The sequence below is a fragment of the Bos indicus x Bos taurus genome, chromosome 11 (assembly GCF_003369695.1).
Source record: "Bos indicus x Bos taurus breed Angus x Brahman F1 hybrid chromosome 11, Bos_hybrid_MaternalHap_v2.0, whole genome shotgun sequence".
Lineage (NCBI taxonomy): Eukaryota > Metazoa > Chordata > Mammalia > Artiodactyla > Bovidae > Bos > Bos indicus x Bos taurus.
This window is the reverse complement of record NC_040086.1, coordinates 102,187,468-102,211,800: the sequence shown is the minus strand read 5'-3', so window position 1 is coordinate 102,211,800 and position 24,333 is coordinate 102,187,468. Positions and strand designations below refer to the sequence as shown.

Here is a 24,333-nt window from a genome sequence, read left to right as displayed (position 1 = left end):
GCAAGGGCCTCTCAGATGGAGGGGTGACTCCCTTCTACTTGATTAGAAAATGGGCTTCCACCCTGAATTTGTGAAGGTCGGGTAGGATTCAGCAGGGGGGTGTGCCTCTCATGAACTCGATGAGGGCTGGACTCCTGTTTCTAGTGCGCTGTTGGGAGGAGGGGGCCAGTGGGTCATGGGGAGCAGTGCCCTCTCCCTCCTCCCGCCTGACCGTGACTCTGACCCCCTACCTGGGACTAAGGTAGCAGAATCCAGGGGCTGGGGCCTGAACGGAGGGAGGCCGTTCCTGGGTCAGAGGGCTCAGTGGAGGTCCTGATCCCTCATGCTGGTATCCCCACGTTGTTACTTTAGGCCCCGGTGAGCTGTGATTGCCAGCCTGGGTCTTGGGCCTCTCTCTGTGTGACCCCAGTGTCTAGACAGGGTCTGGGTGCGTAGTTACGGGAGGATAAAGCACATCTTGTCCAGTGTGGGAGTGGGGAGAGGGGGGAGGGAACTCTTGGGAGGACGCAGGCCTGGGAGACCCTTTATTGGTGAGCTTGGCGGGTGGCGGGGCCAGGCCTCTTCCCCGACCCTCATCCACCCACAGCTCTGGTCTTCATTGGTGGCTGGAACGAGACCCCTGGGAGGGTGGGGGCGGGAGGCCTGACACCAGCCCAGCGCTCATCTGACTTTCATTATGTCTGGCAGCTCCTCGGGCTTTGTGTGCTGGAGGGTCCAGCCGGCGCACTCACAGGGGCAGGCCGCCAGGCTGCTTTTCCTCCCTCCTTCCCTCCCCCTATCCATCTGTATCCCCAAGGAACCGAGGGAGAGTGCAGATCTGAGGCCTGCCCCTGCCCGGGGGTCTGCCTGCCTTTGCCCCCTTTCGCCTCTCCCTTCTGGCCCCAGCACTGGCCTCCAGGCCGCGGCCGCTGTTTAGATATCAAAGTGGAAGCTTCTGGCTAGTGTAGGAAAGCCAGGGTCCTGGCAGGACAGAAGGCCACTGCCGGAAACCAAACACAATGACCATTTACCGTGAGCTGGGGGAGGGCGTGGGGAGTCCCTGTCCCTCCTGCCAACACCGCCCCCCTCCACCCCCCACAGCCAATTTCCTGGTTGCGGTCGCCTGCCAGAGCTGAGGCGGCCGCCTGTGGTCCCTGTCCTGTCTGGAAACCACGAGGCAGTTTCTATTTCCTCCCCAGGCCCCCTTTTCCTACCAAGCCTCTGCCCCATCCTTCCCTCTCGGGGCTGCCAGATGTCCTCGAACATCTGGGCATCTGCTCGTCTTCATGATTCGGAGCCAAGCCACTGCTGACCCAGCTCGGCCGGCACGGTTCCGTGCTTCGTGAAAGTCCCTGGGCTCGCGCCCCCGTCTCCACGCAGGCCACCAACTCAGCCAGGCGGGGATGGGTCCCAGAGTCTGGAGCACATACTGGCTGCAGCCATGACTCCCTCGTTCAAGCTCACTTTGACCAACCCTCTTGACTATGTGCCAAGCTCAGAGGGCTTCCCTCGTGGCTCAGGTGGTAAAGAATCTGCCCGAAGTGCGGGAGACCTGGTTCGATCCTTAGGTTGGATAGATCCCCTGGAGAAGGGAATGGCAACACACTCCAGTATTTTTGCCTGGAGAATCCCATGGACAGAGGAGCCTGGCGGGCTATAGTCATGGGATCAGAAAGAGTTGTACTGAGTGATTAACGCTGGAGCTCAGAGAAGTAGTCCTTGACCATACGTGCAGCCAGCGAGAGTGCAGCCCAGATTTGAACCTGGGCTGTGTTCTCTGCTGGGCGCCTGTTGTGTACAAGAGCCCACGGGGATCGGAGAAGGACAGGGTTCACGGTGAGATCATTACAAGTGTCCCTGGAGGACGGGGGAGCTGTGGAGGGGCCAGAACCAGGCCCAGGCAGCTCAGAAGCCCCATGGTCAGTGAAGGGTAGGGGTGCTTAGAGACCAGAGGTAGGTGAAAGTGCTTTGGGCCAAAAGACACGGGGAAGAGCTTCAGGGAAGAAATAAGCCCACAGCTGGACCCTGAGAGTTTAAATAATGTCTCGTATGAGGCTGCGCTTGGTGGGAGGCTCTGCGCTGAGTAGTGTGCATGCATGGGGTCTGTTCGGGGTCACAATTGCCTGCCGTCCTTTTAACAGATGGAACAACCAAGGCACTAAGTTGCACAAACTTGCCAAGTGGCAGGGGCGGGATTCTGACCCCAGGCCGTAAGCCTAGAAGCCCTGAGCTCAGCGTGGGCGTGGAATGAAAGGAGGAGGGCTTCAGAGATGTGAGGGGGAAACCTGTCTCCCTCCAGCCTCCCTGCCTCCTTCCCCATTGTCTGTTCTCTGGATTTCAGGGTGTGCAGGGTTCTAGTCTAACCCCCAGAACTCATTAGCCTCAGGCCAAGAGGCATGATCTGAAAGGGGTGTGTGTGTGTATGTTTGTGTGTGTGTGCAAAAGCCTGTGTACCATCCTCTTCCAAGCAGGCTTCCTGGCAGACTCCAAGGGGACAGCCTTGGATAGCTGCAGAGCCTGTCAAGTTCAAGAGGAGGACTGACCGGCTGCCACCTGCTGGGCCCCCCACTTCCCATCTTGCTTTCCTCCTTAGGAGAAGAGGCAGGTGGGGGCCAGTCTGGCTGGTACTGCGTCTTTGTCTTTGTTCCTTATCTGGGGGAGGGACTTCTCCAGCACTGGTCTGGTCTTTTCCTCAGAGGCTCCAGGATGGCCCTGGAGCAGGAGTGAGTGGTGGGGATCAGCACTGGGAGGAGTCAGCCTGGAAGTTAGCTGTTTGCAGCAGTTAGCTGTTTGCAGGCCCCGTCTTCACTGCTGGTGAGGAGCTTTTGGAAGGGGACTTAGCACGGCCACCCACAGCCCTCGAGCGGCCAGTGGGGTGGTTTCAGGAGGCTGCACCCAGGCAGTCGAGGACCAGCTGCCCGGATGGTCCCCATGCGTGGCACCGTGCTGCCCAGCCTCCCAAACCCAGAAGCGCTGCGTTATTGGACCTGTGGCTCCAGCGAAGTCACTGTCCTCAACCCAGTGCTGCGGAGGTGGGAGTTGAAACCTGCAGCCTGGTGTAGGAGGGGGTCTCTGAGTGGCCGCAGTCTCCATCTGTTGGCCAGCCTGTGGCGGGGGAGGGGTATGGTGCTTGGGGAGCCGGGCAGGGGTGCCCAGCAGGGGGGCGGGGTTTGAGGAGCTCTTGGGAGCAGGTGTGACCCGACATTTTCTTTGCCACCCCCGCTCCCCTGGGAAGCCTCGGATGCTGGCACAGCCAGCTCTGTGGTCTCGCCTGGAGGCATGTTGGCTTTTTGACCCCGGGGGGCAGCTCCACGTAGGCTGGTCCAGACTTGGGCTCTGAAGGGAGGAGAGCTGGGCTGGAAGCCTGGCTCAGCCCCTCATAGCCCTCGACCTGCTCTCGTTCCCTGAACCTTGGTTTTCTCATCTGTAAAATGGGCTTAATGCCACTTTCTCCACTTAGGGTTCTGGCGAGGCCTGAACAAGACAGGCAGCCTGACAAAGCGGTCCCCACCAGTGCCTGGCACCGTGTCAGGGCCGGCTAGGCATGCCGGCCACCATTATGTCGTCTGACAAGGTGCCAGGGGAGTGCCTGTGCCCAGGGCTCCGAGAGGACACTGGCCAGCCCGGTCAGCGCGGTGCTCCCAGGCCAGGTTCTTACAGCTGAGCTTGGGTCTTGGCTGCCTTGGCCACCCCGCGACAGGAGCCCTCACCAGACCCGTCTCAGTGGAGAGGTGGGGGTCTGAGGGTGCTGGGCCCTGGTGCACGCCCCTCCCCCCCACCTGCTGTGTGATCTGAAGAGGCCTGGCCCGTCTCTGGTCTCCCTCCAGCATCTGTCTGAGCAGGGGCTGGACTCCATGTGGACGCTGTGACTGGCTGTGGCATCTACGGTCCAGGTGGAGCACAGAGGCCTGGGTGTGTCTTCATGGACACCAGGGGCCCAGGCCGGGGTTCAGTCCTGCCCTGGCTGCCTCTTCCTGGCTCCTGACGGAGATCAGCTCCCACCCATAAGTGAGGTGTCAGGAGGATTACATGTGACGGGTGTGCGAGGGGCGTGGCATCCAGGAGATGCCCACACGTGCTGGATGCTGTGGCCCGTGGTGGTGTTGTCAGCCAGCTCTGCCTGGCACTCCCCCCGCCCGAGACAGGTGCCCCTCCCCTCCGCTGCCACCAGTCAGGCCCCCTTGCAGGCCTGGTCCCTGGAGGCCTGACAGTCTGGAGCTGGTCCTGAGTGGGCAAGGCCAGCCTGGAGTCTGGTCCCTCCTCCCCCGGAAGCACATTTCTCTTCTAAATGCTGATGAGCAGCGAAGCTCAAGCTGGCCGGGAAGGTTCTTGGGAAGATGGGTCAGCCTCTGTGGGGCTCAGGCCAGGCCAGTCCCCAAATGCCAGTTTCTGGGGTCACTAAGCTCTCTGGTTGTCCTGCCACCCAGGCACCTCGTGTGGTTCCCCCTATCAAGGCCGCCTCTGGGGTGTGGTACCTGGGTACCAGGAGTGTGGCCCACCTCTATCCAGCACTGACTGTCCGCCCTCAGCTGGGCTCTATTCCGGCCCAGGGCCCAGGCCACCCACCTGAGGTGGGGCAGGCTGGAGGGCGAGGCCCTGTTGCACACCAGGAGGGTCACGCACACTTGGCACTTTCACTCTCCCTGCCTTGTTGGGCACACATGCTGAGAGATGAACCAGGTCCCTTGACCGTCTCCCCTGGGCCTCAGTCTCCACCTGTGTAAAATGGGCGTGCAACTTGGTCTTCAAACCCAGGAGCCTGTGTTCCGGAAGGCAGAGCAGCTGCCTCTGATGCTGATCGCGCTCGTGTTTTTCAACAAAAGGCATTCCAGCAAAAGGCTGAGAGGTCAGAAAGCCGCAGGCCTGGTTCCCTCCTCCTGGCACTTTTAGAATGACCCGCCGTCCCTTTCACCTGGCCCTCCCCCAGGTTCCCAGGGCGTCTGGCAGGTCTCCCAAGAGGTTTTCCCCGCCCCGTGCCCCGTGTCGCCTCGCCAGTGACAGTGTCCTCACGCCGCGTTCCTGGGGCTGGTCCTTCCCCACGCTTGTCCCTTCTCGTGACCCCCCGCCTCATCCTGTTGACTGCTGCTGCCCTTGGCCCCTTCTCTCAGACAGGCTCACTGAGGCCGGGGGCTGCGGGACTCAGCCACGCTGGGAGCAGAGCCCTGCAGGAGAAACAGCACCCTGGGGCCCGGTGGGCACTGGAGAGGGGCCTCGTGTGCCCAGGGCTGCAGGTGCTGGTGAGTGGCCGGCTGAGGCCTCGGGGGACCTCTGTGACTCAGTGGCCCTCAGCAGCAGCTCAGCAGGGTGCCATGAGGTCCCTGAGCAGTGAGCTTGTGCATGTGGGGCCCACCACCACCCGCCTCACCCAGCCGGACCTGAGCGAGACCAGGTTTCTCCATGTGCAGCCCCTGCCCCCCAGGGGTCGGGGGGACAGGGAGACCATGGTGTGGGTTCAAGCCTTCCTTCTCCACCTGCCTTCCCCCTCAGCCAGGTCCCCTGGGGCAGGGAGCATCCTGCAGCCGGAGGCATCCATGGATCTGGAGGCCCTGCGTGGCTCTGGTGTAGTTTCCACCAGAAATGAACAGGCGAACGGGAGTGCAGGGGTCCCCAGGGTGGGAGAAGGGCCACCTCCACGTGTGCAGGCACGAGCACCTTCCTGCAGGAGACGGCGGGGCTGGGAAAGGTCCAGTGGGTCCCAGCGGGTCTAGCCTGAAATACGGGTGGAATCAGCTCCTGGCTGATCTGTTTTTTTCTGCCTTACGGGGCTTGGGGCTCGGCCTGCAGTCAGCTGGGGACGCAGCACCTTGCTGCCCATCACCCTGAGAAGGCTGATCAGGTGGTGCCCTAACATACGCCACCACCCCAGCCCTTTCCTTGTCCCTGAGCCTCTGGGCTGTGCTCTGAGGGACGGGGTGGTGGGGGTGCTGTGGGGCGCCCTGGTGCCCATCCTGCTGGCCTCTGCTCACCAGGGCCCGGCAGTATCTCACCACCGTCCCTCCAGACCCAGGTGGTAGAAGCCTGGGCAGCTGCCAGCTGGGTCCCGCGGGGCCCCGGGGACACATCTATGGGTGCCTGCTTGGGGCGGGATGGGAGGCGCTATCCTCTGAGGACACGGCCGCCCTCATAGAGTTGTTTTCCGCTGCTTCCCAGGTGGCTCAGCGGTAAAGAATCTGCCTGCCATGCAGGAGAGGCAGGTTCAATCCCTGGGTTGGGAAAATCCCCTGGAAAGGGAAGTGGCAACCCACTCCAGTATTCTTGCCTGGGAAAGTCCACGGACAGAGGAACCTGGCGGGCTACAGTCTACAGGGTCACAAAGGGTTAGACACAACTGAGCCACGAACACTTTCAATTTTTTTTCAAGAGCTCGGGGCAACTCTATGGACACCTCCCCTCGGGGCATCTGCTGTTTGCTTGCCCACTCCCTCCCCCTGTGGCCCCCAGCCGCAGCCAGAGCATGACGGGGGCTTGGTACCGCCCACGTGGGCTCCCAGTCCCCAGGCCTGTGCGCTGTCTGCTCTGCTAACAGGATGGGTCACCTGCTGGGGCCAGGGCCCTGCCCTTCCTGCCCCAGAGGGTCCCGGGGACAAATGCTATTGGCCACTCTCCTTCTCTGGCCCTGGAAGAGCAGTGGGAGCGGGCAGCTGATGCCCCGCTCGACCGCTTTGTGCCCAGGCCGCCCCCCCGCCCCGCAGCTCGCTTGGGAGCCCTCCCCGCTGTTGTCTCTCCGTAGTTGGTTTAAATGGCGCCTGCTTTCTGCGCTGCTTGGATGATCTGGTGTTTTGTTTTTTTTTTTCCTGTTGCTGCTGCTGTGAAGGGACCCGGGGTGGGGGGACAGGGTGGGTGGGCTCCGCGGGGCTGGTGCAGCTCCCCATCTGTGTGATGGGGCGGTGAGCCCGCCCCCCCTTCCTGGCGTAGCCTGTGCGGCTCTCAGCGTCCTGCCCCGCCCCCCACCCGGCTGGCGGGAGGGGCCCCTCGGGTGGGGGCAGGGCTGGAGGATTACATGAATCCCGGGCAGGGCTGGCCAGCTGCTCCGCTGCCCGCGAAGACCGGCTCACTCACTGCGGAGCCGCTATTTAGACCCGCCTGGGGAACGGCCTGGCCGGGGGTGCTTCCGTCCAGCAGGCTCTGTTGGAGCTCCCTGGGAACCAGGTGGGCACCCTCAGGGTTCAAGTCCAGTGCCCTCTGGCAGGCGCGTCTGGTGGCTGCCAGTGATCTGTGTGCTTAGGACATTGTCGTGCTCCCGGCTGGACCAGAAGTGGTTGGAATCCCCAGGGGAGGGACAGGCCTTTCCAGGGTGGGTGGCCGCCTTTGTAGGAGGCAGCCTCGGACACCCCCCCTCCCCACCCCCCGAGAGCCCCAGAGGAGACGCAGAGGTGGGTGGACAGGGCCCTGGCCTGGCAGGTGGATGGCAGGCCCCTGACGTCACCCAGCACCGTGGCCTCCTCTAGGTGGGGGAGGGATGTGTGAGGCGGGGAGGACGCTAAGCGTCTGTCTGGGGTTTTCTGCTTCAGGACGGGGGATTTCTCCTCCGGATGGCAGGGCTTGACCTGCCTGAGTGTGGGCTGTAGGGGTGTGTGGAGTGGGAGGGTGTGCTCAGGCTGGGGGAACCTCCGCCTGTGGGTTCCCTGCTGACTTCCCAGAAACGCCTGGCTCTCTCTCCGGAGGAGGCAAAGGGCCAGGAGCCCCGGCATGTTGCCCTGGCTTTCCCGTTGGTGCGATGCCCGGAGTGGGAGGGCGGCCTCAGGTCAGAGGAAGTGGATTTCCGGAGGATGGCTTTCCAGGCCTCCCGGAACCCTCCCAGAGCCCTGGAGGTAGGAGGTAAGAGGCCCAGCCACCCGCCCACCTCAGCCCTGAGCCCAGGGGGCACTGATGTCCGGGGGTACAGGACCCTGGGCACCTGGTTCCTACCCAGGGCCCCAGCTGAGGCAGCGGGCTTTAGGGAAGGGCTGTTGGCGGGGCCCAGGCTGAGTCAGCGCTTTCACTGGGCTTTCTCTGAGGGGGGGCAGTGACCCGTGATCCCAGCTACCGGCACTGACCTTGTGACTGATGGCCCCCTGTCAGCAAGCACCTCCCCGCTCCTCCCTAAACTTGCAGAGTTCTGTCTCTTTACTCCTAGCCCCCACCCCCCTCTCCACCCTCCCCAACTTCCAGCTCACCTCATCCCTGGTCAGGAGCAGTGGGAGAGGAGACCGTGTGGACCCCAGGGCAGCAGTGACCAAGGCCTTGATCAGGCCTTGGTGAAGCCCCCCCCAACAAAGCCTGTCTGCCCCGCGGGAGGGGTAGCTACCTTTTAAAACAGGGGCCTCTCTGCCCGGGGTCCAGGAGCTGCCAGATGACCCCACCCCCCACTCCTGGCCCAGGGCAAGTCCTGTGGTTTGTGGTTCTGTGGAAGTCCGGGCGCCAGCCTTCTCATGCTGTGCCCGTGCACATGATGACAGGCAGGGAACTGGGAACTCCGTGGTTGCCCAAGAGGCGCGAGGCCATGAACGAGCAGAAGGGGAAGGAGGCGCCTCGGCTTGTGGCCGTTGAAGATGCCCATACCTGCCGCAGAGCCAGGGTGCTGACTCCAGGGCGGGGGTCAGCTGTGGAGGGGGGCCCCCGGGGAGGGACCAGGGCCCCCAGGGGCAGTTGGCCAAGTCAGGGCCTTGGTTCCCAGGTCTGCCGTTCAGTTGACCACATTGGTGTGCCCATGGACAGGTGGTCCCTCCCAGCTCCCTCCACTGTGGTGTACTCACCTGTGAAATGACCAGGAACCATTCTCGTCTTGGCACGGGGGAGTCGGGGTGGGTGGGGGCGGGGGGCGCGGCGCTCAGGACCAGAGCAGGCTGTGGTTGAAACTTTGGTGGTTGTATCTTGTCCAGTCGCTGTGGCTGGTGGAGTGAGGACGCAGGGACTGGGGGCAGTGCCAGCAGCCCCGAGGACAGTCCCCAGCCCTCCCTCTGTGAGCCCGTTCCATTCTGGACTGGAGGTCCCTGTGGCCACCCCCCTTTGCCTCATCCAGGGACAGAAGGTGGCACGGGGGTGTCCCCCCTACCCCCACCATCGCCGCACAGCTGGGCAGGCCCTGACACCCCCGCCCGGCGGCCGGGCACTGTCTTTGCAGAGCTCCACGCAGGAGATCGGCGAGGAGCTGGTCAACGGGGTCATCTACTCCATTTCCCTGCGCAAGATCCAGGTGCACCACGGCGCCAGCAAGGGCCAGCGCTGGCTCGGGGTGAGTGCGGGAGGGCCCGGGGTCCAGGGGCCTCCCACAGGGATCTGGGCACCAACCCTGCCCCCCACAGCCCAGTCCACAGTTCACTGCTCTCTTATTTGTGTGAAACATCAAAAAGACACTTTCATGCTCTTTCCCTTCACGTTAGGCTGGGATTGTAAGATAAGGAAGTTAGAGAAGGCAAGGTTCGGAAAAAGAACAAGACCGGCAATTTATAGGAACGGATCGCCTTTAATGAGGCGAGAAGGGGCAGCAGTCAGATTAGTGAGCTGCTGCACTAACCCAAGAAGAGAGTAAGTAAATATAGGCATATATGTGGACATCTACTGTGTTAAGGGGGCCTGTTCTCCAAGGTTGTTACCCTGCAGGGCTTATTTATGCATTTTTCCCCAGTTTTTTTTTTTTTTTTTTCTTTTTCTCTTTGTCCATTGTGGATAATCGGTAGGTGTCCTCCTTTATCTGTTTTATTGTTTGGCCACACTATGCGGCAGGCATGCGGAATCTTAGGTCCCCAGTCGCGTGGGTTGGTTCTGCGCCCCCTGCGTTGGAAGCGTGGAGTCTTAACCACTGGACCGCTGGGGAAGGCCCTGCCTCTCACTGTCACGGGTGGCCATCAGCCTGACTGCCCTTCCACACGTCTCCAACCTTACATCATTTGACTTACTAGGACTTTTTAAAAAAAAAAAAACCGAAGGGCTCAGGCTACTATATATGGTTCTCCACAATCACTGTGATGGAGCCCAGCCCCACAACCCCTCCAGGTCGGAGCAGGGGCCTGACGGATGCACAACCTTTCAGAAAGGAGGCCGATTGCCACCGTGACTCAGGCTTTCACTGCCCGGGACCTGGGCCGAATTCCTTTCTGTGGCCATTTCCCCAGTGCTGCCCCGACAGCCTCTCTGTCCAGACATACTGTTCCCGGTACCCGGGGCATGAGCCTCTGTTTTCTCACCTCTAGAATGGGTCTGTTTTGCCAGAGCTCATGGGGATGATACTCCTCATATTGACGAGCTACGACCACTACTCAGCTAATAAAATGACCTCAAAGAGTTGTTTTTCATCATCCCCACCTCCAGTCCGAGCTGAGACCCTCATTCCATTCAGGACACTCACGTTCCCATCTCCGGCCAGAGGTCACCGAGCACTTGGGACTTCCTCTGAGCTCCAGCACCCCATCCACCGCCCACCCCTCGGGCCACAGTGCTGCAGCTGACCATCCATTCCCCTTTGTCTCTCCGCAGTATGAAAACGAGTCGGCCCTGAACCTGTACGAGACCTGCAAGGTGCGGACTGTGAAGGCGGGCACGCTGGAGAAGCTGGTGGAGCACCTGGTGCCCGCCTTCCAGGGCAGCGACCTCTCCTACGTCACCATCTTCCTGTGCACCTACCGAGCCTTCACCACCACCCAGCAGGTCCTGGACCTGCTGTTCAAGAGGTGAGCGCCCCGCCCCTCCCTGCCCACCCGCTGGCTGTGTGTCTTGGGAATGTCGCTTTGCCTCTCTGAGCCTCAGTCTGCTCCTGTGAAAACAGGCTGCAGGAGGCCGGACCTCACAGCGTTGGCAGGACAGCAGCCTCACACCGGGTCCCGTGGAAAGGGCTGCTGAGGGTTGGCGTGGTTTTAATTAAGGTGTTCCTCCACCGTGAAGGGGCTTCCCTGGTGGCTCAGACAGTAGAGAATCTGCCTGCAATGTGGGAGATCCAGTTCAATCCCTGGGTCAGGAAGATCCCCTGGAAAAGGCAATGGCTACCTACTCCAGTATTCTTGCCTGGAGAACCCCCTGGACAGAGGAGCCTGGCGAGCTATAGTCCATGGGGTTTCAGAGAGTCAGACACGACTGAGTGACTAACGCTTTCACTCTTTCCCCCCATGAAGAAGCTCTCTGCCTCCAGCCTTTGGGCAGAGTCATCTTCCCATCTGTAAAGGAAGTTCAGGAGCCTATTTTGGGGTCCCCTCCTGGGATTAGCCAGAGCAGGGATCACTGGGGGCTGGCAGAAGGCCCCAGGCCACTCAGGTGTCTGTAAGGTGCTGCTTGGGGTTCATTCATTCAGCAAATCTGTATCCAGCACCTACTGTGTGCAGGCACTTTTCTGGGCTTTTGGCTTAATTCAGGGAAGGGAGCAGATAGGAATCCTGCCCTCCCGGGCTTCCGTGCGAGTCGGGGGGTCAGCCGGTAACGCTGGACGTCATAGCAGGTACGGTAGATGTGACGTCCTCACGGCCTCCTCTAGATATGGGTGCATCCTTCCCTACTCCAGCGAGGACGGTGGACCCCAGGACCAACTCAAAAAGTGAGTGTACCTCGGGTCTGGTGGGAGGGTCTCCCGTCTACAGGGTGGGGTCTGGCGGGGGCTGAGGCTGGGGAGGCCTGGGCAGAACCCTGGCTCCTCTACATCTTGTGATTCCTGCTGGAGGGCCGAGGTCTGGGCGCTTCTGCAGGACGAAAGGGATCAGAGGGCAGTGGCTGGGGTCCCAGGTCCAGGGAGCAGAGGGGAGGCAGGGGGCTCAGAGCTGGGTCCTGAGACCAAGTTCAGGTGGAGGAGGCTCATGATGGCCGGGCAGGGGGCTCTGCTTGTCCCCTCCTCCCTCCCATGTTTATGCAGCGCCTACTGTGTGCAGCGCAGCCAGACCAAACCAATGAACAGAGCAGGCGCAGCCCTGCCTGCCCTCCTGCAGTTCCCTTTGGTTGGGGGGGAGGTCAGAGTGGGGGTGGGGGGTCCAAGAGTGGGGTGCGGGGCCCAGAGTGGGGCTGGGGGGTGGACAGGAGTGAGTCAGGCTCCCCAGGAAGGGAGAGGTGGTCACTGTGGACCGAGGGCTCCCTCCAGCTGAGACTGCCCGCCCCCCCCTGCTGACCAGGCCTTGGCATCCAGATGGGCGGGGCGAGCCCAGAAGCCCGGCCCCCAGGGGGTGCCAGGGGAGGGCCGAGAGGAAGGAAAGGCCAGGCCCTGACTCTGCTGCCCGCCCGCCCACCCCCAGTGCCATCTCCTCCATCCTGGGCACCTGGCTGGACCAGTACTCGGAGGACTTCTGTCAGCCCCCTGACTTCCCCTGCCTCAGGCAGCTGGTGGCCTACGTGCAGCTCAACATGCCCGGCTCCGACCTGGAGCGCCGGGCCCACCTCCTCCTGGCCCAGCTGGAGCACGCGGACCTCAGCGAGGCAGAGCCGGAGGGTGAGGAGGGCGGGGTGGGCGCTGGACTCAGAGGGGGCGCCCCCATGGCAGAGCCAGAGGGTGAGGAGAGTGGGGTAGGCGCTGGACTCGGGGGAGCCCCCATGGCAGCTGCTGGGCTGGGAGCAGAGACTGGCCTCAGAGTGCCTGCCTGGGCACCTCCATCAGGGATGATGTTCTGTTGTGGGGTTTGGGGCCAAGGCTTCTCTGGAAGGCAGAGGCGTGCTTTCTGTCTTGGAAGGGCAGGCGTGTCGCTGACCTTTTCTCCTTTCGCAGCTCTGTCCCCAGCTCCAGTTCCAGCTCTGAAACCAGCTGCCGAGCCAGAGCCCACACTAGGCCCAGACCTCGAGCCCGCCCCGGCACTGGCCCCAGAGCCAGCCCTGATGCCAGCTCCGACGCTGCCTCCAGAGCTCGAGCCGGCTCTCTCGCAAACCCTAGAGCTCGAGCCGCCTGCAGCCCCAGACCCCCCCTGGCCTTTGCCCGTGGCTACAGAGAATGGGCTGGGGGAGGAGAAGCCCCACCTCCTGGCATTCCCTCCTGACCTTGTGGCAGAGCAGTTCACGCTCATGGATGCGGTAGGCAACCCATCTCAGCAAGGGTGGGCATGGGCACCCTTTCCCTCTGGCCTCTGCCACCCAGACCCTCTGGGCCCTGTCCAGAGCAGCTGGTGGTGGTTTAGTCGCTAACTCGTGCCCGACTCTTGTGACCCCATGGACTGTAGCCCACCAGGCTCTTCTGTCCATGGGATTTTTCCAGGCAAGAATACTAGAGTGGGTTGCCATTTTCTCCTCCAGGGGATCTTCCCCACCCAGGAATCGAACCCAGGTCTCCTGCATTACAGGCAGATTCTTTACCGACTGAGCTATGAGAGAAGCCCAGAGCAGATGTCCAGCCCCAAGTTCCAGTGCCACTGTTATAAGTGTCACCTGGGCCAGGTTCCTCGCCCCAAGGCCTTGGCGGCCCTCCAGGCTGTGGACCTGGGACCCTGCCCTCCACATGCATTGACTGTGGATGACATCGGGTGGAACAGTCGGAAGTTGGGTGGGGTCTGGCCCCCTTGGGAGGGGAGAGGAGGGCTTGCTGAGGTGCCACCAACTCCACGGACCACCCCCTGCCCCGGGTCTGCTGAGCAGGCCTCAGGAACTTCTGCATTTATTAGGCACCTGATGTGTGTTAGACACCAGGACAGGCAGCAGACAAAGGCTGTGGTTGCAGCGCCCCGGTGAAGGTGCGTCTGCACACGGACAGGCCTGAACCTTGGCCTGGGGCTAAGATGCCGCTGGTCTGGGCAGGCATGAGCCTCTTCTGGCGCCGCAAGTCAGGATGGGCTGGTGACAAGGCCCAGCTAGTTCTCTCCTGCCAGTTTCATCCTGGGTCGTTGACGTGCTGGGCGCCCACAGTGAGCAGGGAAGAAAACCCTGAGACTTCACCCCGCAAGCCAGCTCCCCCACCCCCTGCACCACCTCCCCAGCTTCCTGAGCTCCAGCTCTGACCAGGGACTTTGGGGAGGTTGGGGCGGGGGGTACCTGGGCTGCGGCAGAGCCAGGTGACCCCCCCCGCCCCCTCCAGGAGCTGTTCAAGAAAGTGGTCCCCTACCACTGCCTGGGCTCCATCTGGTCCCAGCGGGACAAGAAGGGCAAGGAGCACCTGGCCCCCACCGTGCGTGCCACCGTCGCCCAGTTCAATAGCGTGGCCAACTGCGTCATCACTACCTGCCTCGGGGACCGGAGCGTGTCAGCCCGCCACAGGGCCAGGGTGGTGGAGCACTGGATCGAGGTGGCCAGGGTATGCGCACCCTCCAGGGCCCGGGGACCCACCCCTTTTCACCCCGGGATTGAGTTCAGACCTTCCCCCTGGAGGGGGTGCGTTACTCACGGGGCCCCAGGAGCGCCTCCCAGGGCGTCAGTCTCTTCCGGGAGGGAGCTCCCCGCCGAGAGAGACCAAAGCTGGAGCAGACAAGCTGGGTCCCCCTCATGGCCTGTCCCCTTGCCCCCCAGGAGTGCCGGGTCCTCAAGAACTTCTCCTCCCTCTACGCCATCCTCTCTGCCCTGCAGAGCAACTCCATCCACCGGCTGAAGAAGACGTGGGAAGAGGTCTCCAGGTGGGCAGCCCTCTCCCCACAGGGGCTCCGAGGGCCCTCAGGCGGGTTTGGGGGCTGGCCCCCAGTGAGCCTGGGACTTGCCAGAACGTGCGGCCTCTGTGGGCGGGGTCCCCCAGGGCCCACTGGCCTTAGGCCTGCGGTTCTGCCTCGGGACTCGGTTTCCTTCTCTGCCGGGTACTGGATTGAGCCTCACTGGAGGTTTCTCTGTGTTTACCTCACAGCCACACAATTCTGTCCACTTAATATCAACATAGCACCCCGTGGTCTAACGGCCGTGGGGGGCCCGGGTGAGCCACAAGAGCCCGTCCCCAGGCGCGAGGAGCCCTTAGCGCCCAGTGGAACCCTGTTTGAAAACCATTGCAGGCAGAGGGGGTCTCTGGGTCCTTAAATATTTTGCCCCCGCGCCACCCCCAACACACACACCATTCCCCACTTTCTCTCCTCCAGGGACAGCCTCCGCGTCTTTCAGAAGCTGTCAGAGATTTTCTCGGACGAGAACAACTACTCCCTAAGCAGAGAGCTGCTCATCAAGGTAGAGGAGGGGGCATGGGCTGGGGTCAGGGGGCTGACATTCCCATTGGAAATTTCTGGGGAAACTCCTCCTGGGATCTGTTTGGTCCACGGGCCGGTGGCGGGACGGGGGCACTTTGGGGACAGGAGGCCCTGGTACAGGGAGGGGGTGGGGCAGGGCTGCTGCAGAGCTCTGGGGGGGTGAGGGGCGAGATCAGAGTCCCCTGGGTCAGTGCTGGATCCCCCCACCCCCAGGCACTCAGCTGCCCCCTCCAGGCGTAGCTGGGATCCAGGCTGCGGGTTTCTTCCCTACCCAGCCCAGCCTGTCCCCAGGAAGCCAGGCTCTGCCGCTCCTCTGTCTACCCTGTCCCTGGAGGGCCGAGCCCTCTGCCCACCCAGGGACCCTACTGCAGGGGCTCCCAGCCCAGGGTCCCAGTGAGCTGGCCCGGGAGGTGGGCCTAGGGGCTGGGAGCGTGCAGCTGCCTGGGGCCTCAACGCTGCCCAGGGCAGACCCTGCCAGTGCATCCCAGGGACACTTCTTGGATTCTCATCGTGGGGCCTCTCTCGGCCATGACAAATACCCCAGATGGCTGGGGACAAGTGCAGGGGGTCTCCGCGTTCACCAGGGCCCCTCCACAGAAGCTTCCACAGCAAAGGGGAAGCAGAGCGGCAGCCCCAGCTCCCCCTGTCAGAGGTGGCACCCAGGAGACCCCTCTGGAGTGGGCGAGGGCAGAGTTCTGTGCAGCAGATGTCCAGAGGGGCTCCAGATGGCTGTGGAGCCTTTGGCACGGTGGACACCCCGCCTGAGCCAGGTGCCCCGAGTCCCTGTCCCTCTCGCCAAGGCCTGCCTGAGCTCTGAGCCAGGACCTGGTCCCTGGAGGGCGGCAGCGGGGGGTGGGTGTGTGGCAGAATTCCTGCTCTCCTCTTTGAGTCCTTCCGAGATGAGGGAGATGGGGGTGGGCAGCACAGGTGATGGAGGTGTGACCCAAGTCCTGGGAGACCCCGCAGGGGGCTGTAGTCCTCTTTCCAGGTGAGGAGACAGGCTCAGGGAGGTTCCCACCCCCATGAGGGCTGGGTCAGGGTGCAGTTCTAGAAGTCGGGTGTGCTGGGGTGGCTGGAGCATTTGCACCAGTGGCCAAGGCCGAGGTCGGTCTGCTGGTGACGTGAGAAGGGGGGATGGGGCAGGAGGCCTCACTGACGCTGTCCTTGGCCCTGCAGGAGGGGACCTCCAAGTTTGCCACCCTGGAGATGAACCCCAAGCGAGCCCAGAGGCGCCCGAAAGAGGCGGTGAGTTTGCTTGAGGCTGGGAGCGGCGGGGGAAGCCCCTTGAGCCCCGCTCCTGGACTGCGTTGCTGGACATGCCCGTTAGCTAGACCCGCTCCGGGCCCTGGTGGTGTCCTGACCAGCTGGTGTCCCAGGGACTGTGGCCGCCAGAACAGGGACCTGGAAGAGCTGGGCTCGGTGGGGTTTGGTGGTGGGGTTGGGGGTCAGGGGCCAGGGACCGTGTGATCCAGGGGATTTGCCAAATACCAGCCTTGAGGAGGACTAGAGGCACTTTGGGGTCCATGGACCCTGGTAGGGGCTTGGGGGGAGATGGCTAAGGGTGCCTAGTGCTCCAGGCGGGGGGCCTGGGTGGGGCTGGGGGAGCGGGGCCTTGGGGCTCACTCATCAGGCCCCCCGCCCCCCGTGTCACAGGGTGTCATCCAGGGCACCGTTCCCTACCTGGGCACATTCCTCACGGACCTGGTGATGCTGGACACTGCCATGAAGGACTATCTGTATGTGAGTGCGCCCAGGGGCTGGGCTGGGCTGGGCTGGGGGTCCCTGGCCCTGCACTCTCAGCAGAGGGCGTGCCTCGTCTCACGAGAGCCGCCGCCCCTGTGTCTAGGAGACACCTGCCTGTATTAGCAATGGGTGACCAGAGCTTGGTGCCAGCGGGTGGGGCTCAGGGCTGCAAGGGGAGCAGGCTACAGCCCCTCCCTCAGGCAGTGGCTGTGGGTGGAGAGAGGCTGGGCCCTCAAGTGGGGCACAGGGTAGCCGAGCCCTCCTGCCCGGGGCCTCATTCTCTCCAGCTGTCCCCAGACCCAGAGCCTCGGGCCACCGCCCTGATCCCTCCCAGGTCCAGCTGTGTGCTACGCTGCCCCCTAGTGTTTGTTCTGGGTAGCGCAGCCTGAGCGGGAGCGAGGGGGTGATCTGGGCAAGGGGACCCTTTCTGATGGAAGCTGGCTGTCTGCTTTGCAGGGGAGACTGATCAACTTCGAGAAGAGGAGGAAGGTGAGCGGCCGCAACATCACGGGAAAGGGGCAGGTGTTGAGGGGGAAGGGAGGTCAGAGTGCCATCTGATTAGAAACCTGGCTCCACCGTCTGCCTTCCTGTTACATTTGGGAGGAGAGTTGGATACAGAAACGGTGGGGGAGCTTCTCCCACCGGAGGGTGGGACAGGAAGTCGAGTCAAGAACAGCTTCGGGGAGGGGGGTTGCTGTTTAACCCCGGCTCTGAGGACAAGGTGGGAAGAGGGGACCCAGAGGCTGTCCCAGGCCCGGCCCCCCACCCCACCCCACCCCGCCCCAGCCGTCAGCATCCTATCCTCCCCTCTGGCCCTCAGGAATTCGAAGTGATCGCCCAGATCAAGCTGCTCCAGTCAGCCTGCAACAATTACAGCATCACGCCCGAAGAGCACTTCGGGGCCTGGTTCCGGGCCATGGAGAGGCTCAGCGAGGCTGAGAGGTGAGTGCGGGCAGGGGCTCGCGGGGGTGTGGGGGCACACCTGAGAAGCAGTGGGCTGGGGTCCTGGTCAGCCTCGGGCTCTGCCACTGGTGATGGCCGGGGCGCTGGACTCCGTCTGGCGGACAGGCTCAGGGTCAGAGCCCCGAGTGTGGCTTCTGGTAGGCTCATGGCCCTGCTCTGTCCTGAAGCTACACATTGTCATGCGAGCTGGAGCCCCCCTCCGAGTCGGCCAGCAACACCCTCAAGGTGAAGAAGAACACGGCCATCGTCAAGCGCTGGAGCGAGTGAGTGCCCAGGTGGTGGGGGAAGGCTCCCTCGGGGTGAGGGAGGCTTCGAGGGGAGATCCAGACAGCTGGCACTGGGGTCCCAGCTCCTTCACTTGCAGCCCTGGGATGGGCATCTGCCTCACTTCTCTCGGCCTCAGTTTTTGCCTCTGTGAAGTGGGTTGATGCTAAATGATCTGTTGGAGGCTGGAGCCCATGGGGTGATTGCCTGAGCACCCGGCACAGAAGCTAGGGGACAGGGCAGTAAGCTAGCTGTTCTGTGCAGCCGCCAGGCCCCCAGCACAGAGCTCAGTACCAGCGGCAGCTGCCACTCCAAGTCCTGTGACCAACTCAGGTACGGCCCCTACCTCAGCAGCGGAGACATTGCTGACGCACTCAGCGTCCACTCGGCCGGCTCCTCTAGCTCCGACGTGGAGGAGATCAACATGAGCTTCGTCCCAGAGTCCCCCGACGGCCAGGAGAAGAAGGTGACCACCGCCCCCTCCACTTCCCCAACAGCCCTTCCCAGCCCTTGGTTCCCTGGGCCAAGGTCCCCCGCTCCATGCTAGAAGCCCCTCCCGCGCTGGACGCTGGCCCGGGGCACCTGCTGACCATGCCGTTGCCCACAGTTCTGGGAGTCAGCCTCCCAGTCGTCCCCGGAGACCTCCGGCATCAGCTCAGCCTCCAGCAGCACGTCCTCCTCCTCGGCCTCCACCACGCCCGTGGCCAGCACGCGCACCCACAAGCGCTCCGTGTCCGGGGTCTGCAGCTACGGCTCCTCGCTGCCCCTCTACAACCAGCAGGTGGGCGACTCCTGCATCATCCGGGTGAGCCTGGACGTGGACAACGGCAATATGTACAAGAGCATCCTGGTAAGCCAGGGGGCCGCCCCGGGCGCACAGACCCGTACTGACCGCCGTGGCCATCCCTGCCCCCTCCTGGAGCTGGCCTCCCAGTGGGCTGGTGAGCCGGGGGCCGCCCCGGGCACGCAGACCCGTACTGACCGCCGTGGCCATCCCTGCCCCCTCCTGGAGCCGGCCTCCCAGTGGGCTGGTGAGCCGGGGGCCGCCCCGGGCACGCAGACCCGTACTGACCGCCGTGGCCATCCCTGTCCCCCTCCTGGAGCCGGCCTCCCAGTGGGCTGGTCAGCCGGGGGCCGCCCCGGGCGCGCACACCCGTACTGACCGCCGTGGTCATCCCTGCCCCCTCCTGGAGCTGACCTCCCAGTAGGGTGGGGAGGACGGAGGGCCAACCAGATACAGGACTAAAGAGGCCAGTGCTGATGACCGATGCTGAGTGGTGCTGGGGGCGGTGGACCAGGGGTTTCAGCAGCCGCGGGGCAGGGCCTCCCTGATAAAGGGTCTGAGTTGGGGAGGGGCTTGTGCCTGGGGCTTGGGGGGAGCAGCAGGAGGCCCTGGGTGAAGGAACTGGCGTCGGGGGACAAGTCCGGGGGTCAGGGGAGTGTCAGGGGCCTGGACCTGGGGGGAGGGAGGTGGGAGCCCCTGTAAGCTGGAGCAGAGGAGGACCACCAGGGACCCCCCCATCTCCCTGGGGGATGGGCAGGGAGGCCGGTTAGGAGGCTGCTGGGGCTGCACCAGGCTGGTGGCTGGCAGTCTCAGACACCGGATATAATTTGAAGTTCTGACATCTAGCCAGCGGGAGTCGCCCACAAACGCTGTGTGTGCTGGGGGGCAATCACTGGGGGGACTCTTCTCATTCTCCAGAACTCAGGCTGCTGATGAGCCATTTGCACACCGCCCCCCCCCCCCACCACAACCCTCCTATCCACCCCCACTGGGTCAGGTGCCCCTTTATAACACCGTCACCTGTGACCTGTGTCCAAGGCCTGCCTATGATCTGGCCCTCGGGATCAAAGCAGCAGGGGTCCACGCTGTGCTCCATTACAGCCTGTAGGCCACGCAGGCCTGGCATGGAGGCGGCCACCGGGCATCCAGCCAGCTCCTCCTCTCCCCTCCAGGGCGGGACCAGATGCTGTCTGTACCCAGACCACATGGATACCATTGACCTGGGTGGGCGGGGTTGAGGGGAGCAGCCCCCCAGGGGCAGGCAGTTTCTAGGTGGTGTGGCAGGAGGGGGCAGGCTTGCAGGAAACGGGGGGCAAGAGCGATTAGGAAAGACCCCTCGTCATTGCACGGAAGCCTTCCCAGGGGAGCAGGAGAGGCTGGTGTGACCCTCACGGACCCAGCACCCGGCCAGAGGCTGTGAGCCGTGCGCACTGCGCTGAGACAGCTCTGAGGGCCCAGCCCAGACCCCTGCCCTGACGGCCCGGCCCCTGCTCTGTCCAGGTGACCAGCCAAGACAAGGCTCCAGCTGTAATCCGCAAGGCCATGGACAAACACAACCTGGATGAGGACGAGCCCGAAGACTACGAGCTGGTGCAGGTTATTTCGGATGATCGAAGTAAGTCAGGGCTGGCTGGGTGGGCGTTGGAGCGGGGGGGAAGTAGGGGGGTCACCATGCCCCAGGCCTGCCACCCCAGAAGGTCCCACCAGGGTCAAAGCAGGTTTTGTCCAGACACTGACCTGCCCAAGGTCTCCCTATGGCCCCCACTGGCCACTGGGCCCTGTCTCATGCCCTTCCCTGGTCACTTACAGTCAGTGGGAGACCCCGATCAGCGCTGGCATTGTTGAGGAAGGGAGAGAAAAGGCTTTTCTCCTGGGGCAGGCAGCCAGATGGCTGAGCCCACAGGCCGTCTGAAGAGGCACTTTCTGGCTGAGATGGAAAGTGTGTCCTTCAGGGAGAACCATGCTGGCCAGGACCAGAGCCTCGACTCTGAAAGTCCACGCACACGTGACCTTGTGTGAGCCTGTCCTGGCTGCTGTAACTATACCACTGCGGTGGCTTCTGAGGCCCCGGTCAGGGTGCCAGCGTGGTCAGGTTCTGGTGAAGGCCCTCTTCTGGGTTCCTGGTGTCCCCACACAGTGGAAGCGGGTAGGGAGCTCTCTGGGATCCCTTTTATAAGAGCAAACATCCCCTTCATGGGGCTCCACCCTCATGACCTCATGGCCTCCCAAAGGCCCCACCTTCCAATCCCATCACCTTGGAAGTTGGAATTTTGGGGAATTTAGAGAGAACACAAGTTAGAATTCGTAGCAGATACTGAACACGGAGACTACGGGGAAACAGCTCGGTATTCTAGAAAGGGGAAACAGGGAAAGATCGGGAACAAGCACAGACTTGGAGCCAGGCAGCGTCGGCTTGGAGACCTCAGGCAACTGACTAAAGTCCTTTGTGGCTGTTTTCCCATCCCGAGATAAGATAGGAGACATGATAGGCGGTAAGCTAATCCACGTGTATGTGGATTGTATGCTCACGCATGCACGTGTACAATCAACACACCAGAGCTGCAAATGTCGTCACTCTTCCCATCTTTCCCATGAGCTGATCGCCCACGCACAGCCATTACCCAGTTAGCAGTGACCCCTACAGTCCCTAGAAAGCATTAGTAGTCGTTCAGTCATGTCTGACCCTTTGCGACCCCGTGGACCATAGCCCGCCAGGCTCCTCTGTCCGTGGAATTCTCCAGGCAAGAATGCTGGAGTGGGTAGCCTTTCCCTTCTCCAGGGGATCTTCCTGACCGAGGGATCTGGGTCTCCTGCGTTGCAGGTGGATTCTTTACCATCTCAGCCACAGTCCCTGGAAGTTATTTTCTAAATCCTCTCTCACCTTCTTGCACCATTTTAGGTGAGGTGAACAGGGTGGGTGGGACTCGCCCATCTTACAGAAAAGGAAGACTGAGGCCTAGCCAGGTTAAGGACCAGAGTAAGAGCCACACCATGGAGCCCGGAACACACATTCCAGCCCAGCTGTGGGGAATAGCCGGCTCAAGGCAGAGGAGAGGGTGGGAAGCAGAGCCAAGAGCAGCTGCCTGCTGAGATCCTGGCACCCAGGGGGCGTGGAGGCCTCCCTGAAACGCTGCGCTGGGCCAGAGGCAAACCCTGCCCTTCACAGAAACCCAGAGCCCTTGTCCTAAGTTGGGTGGGTTTCAGGGGAGGTGGTCTGGGTTCTGGAAAACTTACTCCACCTGGAGAATCCTGTTCATTGGAGGCAGCAGGGGACAGGACAGGGCAACCCTTTGCCAACTGCAGGCCGAGGTGGGGCTTTCTAGAGTCAGAGCCTGTTTTTAAACAAGAGTCGTTGGTTTCCATTGGTGCCTCAGTAAAGCGTCCCAGGCAGGTGTCACTACGAGGGGTCCTGGGTGGCCCTGGAGTTGCACTGGGCGCCTCGTGTCTTGGATCAGGCCTGCCCTCGGGCAGGGGTAATCAGAGCCCCTGACTGGGGCTCTCAAGTGGTGCGGTGTGCTGTGGGGTTCCCGTAAGCCCAGCTGACCCTCTGCCCCTTCCTGACCAGAGCTGAAGATCCCTGACAACGCCAACGTGTTCTACGCCATGAACTCTACCGCCAACTATGACTTTGTCCTAAAGAAACGGACCTTCACCAAGGGGACAAAGGTCAGACATGGAGCCAGCTCGACCCTCCCCCGCATGAAGCAGAAGGGACTCAAGATTGCCAAGGGCATCTTCTAACCGGTCCTTAGCTGCCAGCCACAGAGCCGCCCTTTCCAGGGTCTGTCTAGCCAGGCGACTCAGCACTTACAGACTTTGGTGAGCCAGGCCAGGCGGACACCTCTGCCCGACCCGCCCAGCCCAGGCCACCCCCAGACCCCAGTCTCACCGCAGACCTCCCCCGCGGCCGGGATTGACGCCTCTGCCGACAGGCTGACCTGGCCTCCCGTGGACCACCTGCTGCCTTAGGTGCCTTCTGCTGTCTGGAACCGGAAGACTAGCTGAACCATTGCCAAGGAGCGCGGCCAGTGGGCACAGAGCCCTGCCTGCCGCCGGGCCCGGCCCCCCGCACACCGCCCGCACACCCTCCCAGGTGTGGACCACTGCCACCCGTGCCCGTGGGCACCCCCAGGGCACCCACTGCTCCACCGGGTCTCACCACTGCAGTTCTCTCCTCCCACCACTCTGGCCTTGTCTCAGGCTGCACCAAAGATTCCATCATCAGGGCAACCAAAGGCGAGGGGAGTCTCACCCACTGCCCACTCCAGCCCTCCGCCGGGAGAGAGGAGAAAGAGAGAGAGACCGCCTTCACGGCCCAGACTCTAACTGGTGGGTGAGGATGGTCTCGGCTGAGTCCCACCGATGTCGGATCTCCTGACCCTGCAAGCGCTGTTCACTGCCGCATCCTGGGCTTAGCGAGACCACGCGAGACGGGGGTTAGTGGGAAAAGGAGGGGTTGGGGGGGAGGGGAGGGGGACTGAATATTTGTATAAACGGTGAAAAAAAAATGTTTACCAGTTGGGGAGGGGCAATATTTATTTGTTGTAAATAGCAGATGCTAGACTTGAATCTTATATTAAAATCCTGTTTCTACTATAGCCTGAGAGTTGTGGTAAATTTGTTCTTTTCAGGGCCCGTGCTCATTTAAACGAGACACAGACTCTCACGTTCTGTGTTCAGGTAGAAAATCTGCCAGGGTTATTGGTTTATTTTGGGCAGGAAAAGCAAGAAGGGCCGGCCAGCCTTCTCAGGCTCTCTTTAGGAAATGGAGACATTCACCTTTCACAGACCGTATATTCACTTCAATATCATTAAACTGGGCCACACGCTGAGACAGCTCCTCAGAACCCCTGGTATTTGAATTTGGAAAGGCTTTCACATGGCATAGTGACAACCTATGAACTTCCAGTGTTTTAAAAAATAATATTTTGACGGCTCGGAAGGTGAAGAATCTGCCTGCAGTGCAGGAACCACAGGAGATCAGGTTCGATCCCTGGGTTGGGAAGATCCCCGGGCGTAGGAAATGACAACCCACTCCAGTATTCTTCCCTGAAAAAATCCTATGGACAGAGGAACCCGGAGGGCCACAGTCCACAGGGTTGCAAAGAGTCAGACGCACGACAGAAAGTGATGGAGTGAGGGGCAGTCTCTCCATGGAAGCAACGATTAAGCTGGGGGAAAAGCTATCAGAATCAATTGTTTTGCGGCTCAGGAATGTTATCAGACACGACACCTAGGAGAGTGCTTGAAGGAAGGTGATGCTGCTGAACCTCAGCTGCTACGGAACTCTGCGCCAGGTCACACACTGACCCCCTGAGACGGTGGGGGGGGGGGGGGCAGAAGATGCAGTGGCTGCACACAAGGAACACAGGTCTTGCAAAACCAGTTGGGGAAAGTGACCGCAGAAATGGAAAACAGCAGCCCTCAGGCAACACATGCAGATCCTGAGGAGGGCGAGGGTCTGATTTCCAGAGCTGCCGTGTTACAGTGCTCAACATCCGGTTCTCAACAGATCACAGACCATATCAAGACACTGAAAATAGGGCTTGTTCACAGGAAAAACGGCAT

At 62.0% G+C, this 24,333-nt stretch overlaps 1 protein-coding gene across 10 annotated transcripts in view; it reads left to right on the top strand.

Annotated features, from left to right (window-relative positions):
* RALGDS (ral guanine nucleotide dissociation stimulator) overlaps positions 1 to 23,363 on the top strand; it is a 49,832-nt gene extending 26,469 nt beyond the window's left edge. For 4 of the 10 annotated variants that reach the window (XM_027556695.1, XM_027556698.1, XM_027556694.1 and 1 more), the window contains exons 2-18: positions 9,083 to 9,193; positions 10,435 to 10,628; positions 11,384 to 11,482; positions 12,168 to 12,361; positions 12,635 to 12,933; positions 13,928 to 14,143; positions 14,356 to 14,459; positions 14,907 to 14,991; positions 16,188 to 16,256; positions 16,665 to 16,751; positions 17,211 to 17,243; positions 17,575 to 17,696; positions 17,885 to 17,980; positions 18,246 to 18,447; positions 18,589 to 18,831; positions 20,266 to 20,380; positions 22,331 to 23,363. In XM_027556695.1, the coding sequence (XP_027412496.1) occupies positions 9,083 to 9,193; positions 10,435 to 10,628; positions 11,384 to 11,482; positions 12,168 to 12,361; positions 12,635 to 12,933; positions 13,928 to 14,143; positions 14,356 to 14,459; positions 14,907 to 14,991; positions 16,188 to 16,256; positions 16,665 to 16,751; positions 17,211 to 17,243; positions 17,575 to 17,696; positions 17,885 to 17,980; positions 18,246 to 18,447; positions 18,589 to 18,831; positions 20,266 to 20,380; positions 22,331 to 22,506 (2,445 nt within the window). In that variant the 3' untranslated portion in view covers positions 22,507 to 23,363. The remainder of the gene's footprint in view (positions 1 to 9,082; positions 9,194 to 10,434; positions 10,629 to 11,383; positions 11,483 to 12,167; positions 12,362 to 12,634; positions 12,934 to 13,927; positions 14,144 to 14,355; positions 14,460 to 14,906; positions 14,992 to 16,187; positions 16,257 to 16,664; positions 16,752 to 17,210; positions 17,244 to 17,574; positions 17,697 to 17,884; positions 17,981 to 18,245; positions 18,448 to 18,588; positions 18,832 to 20,265; positions 20,381 to 22,330) is intronic. The other 6 variants (XM_027556696.1, XM_027556693.1, XM_027556692.1 and 3 more) reach the window with 5 other exon arrangements.
* The last annotated feature ends 970 nt before the right edge of the window (positions 23,364 to 24,333 follow it).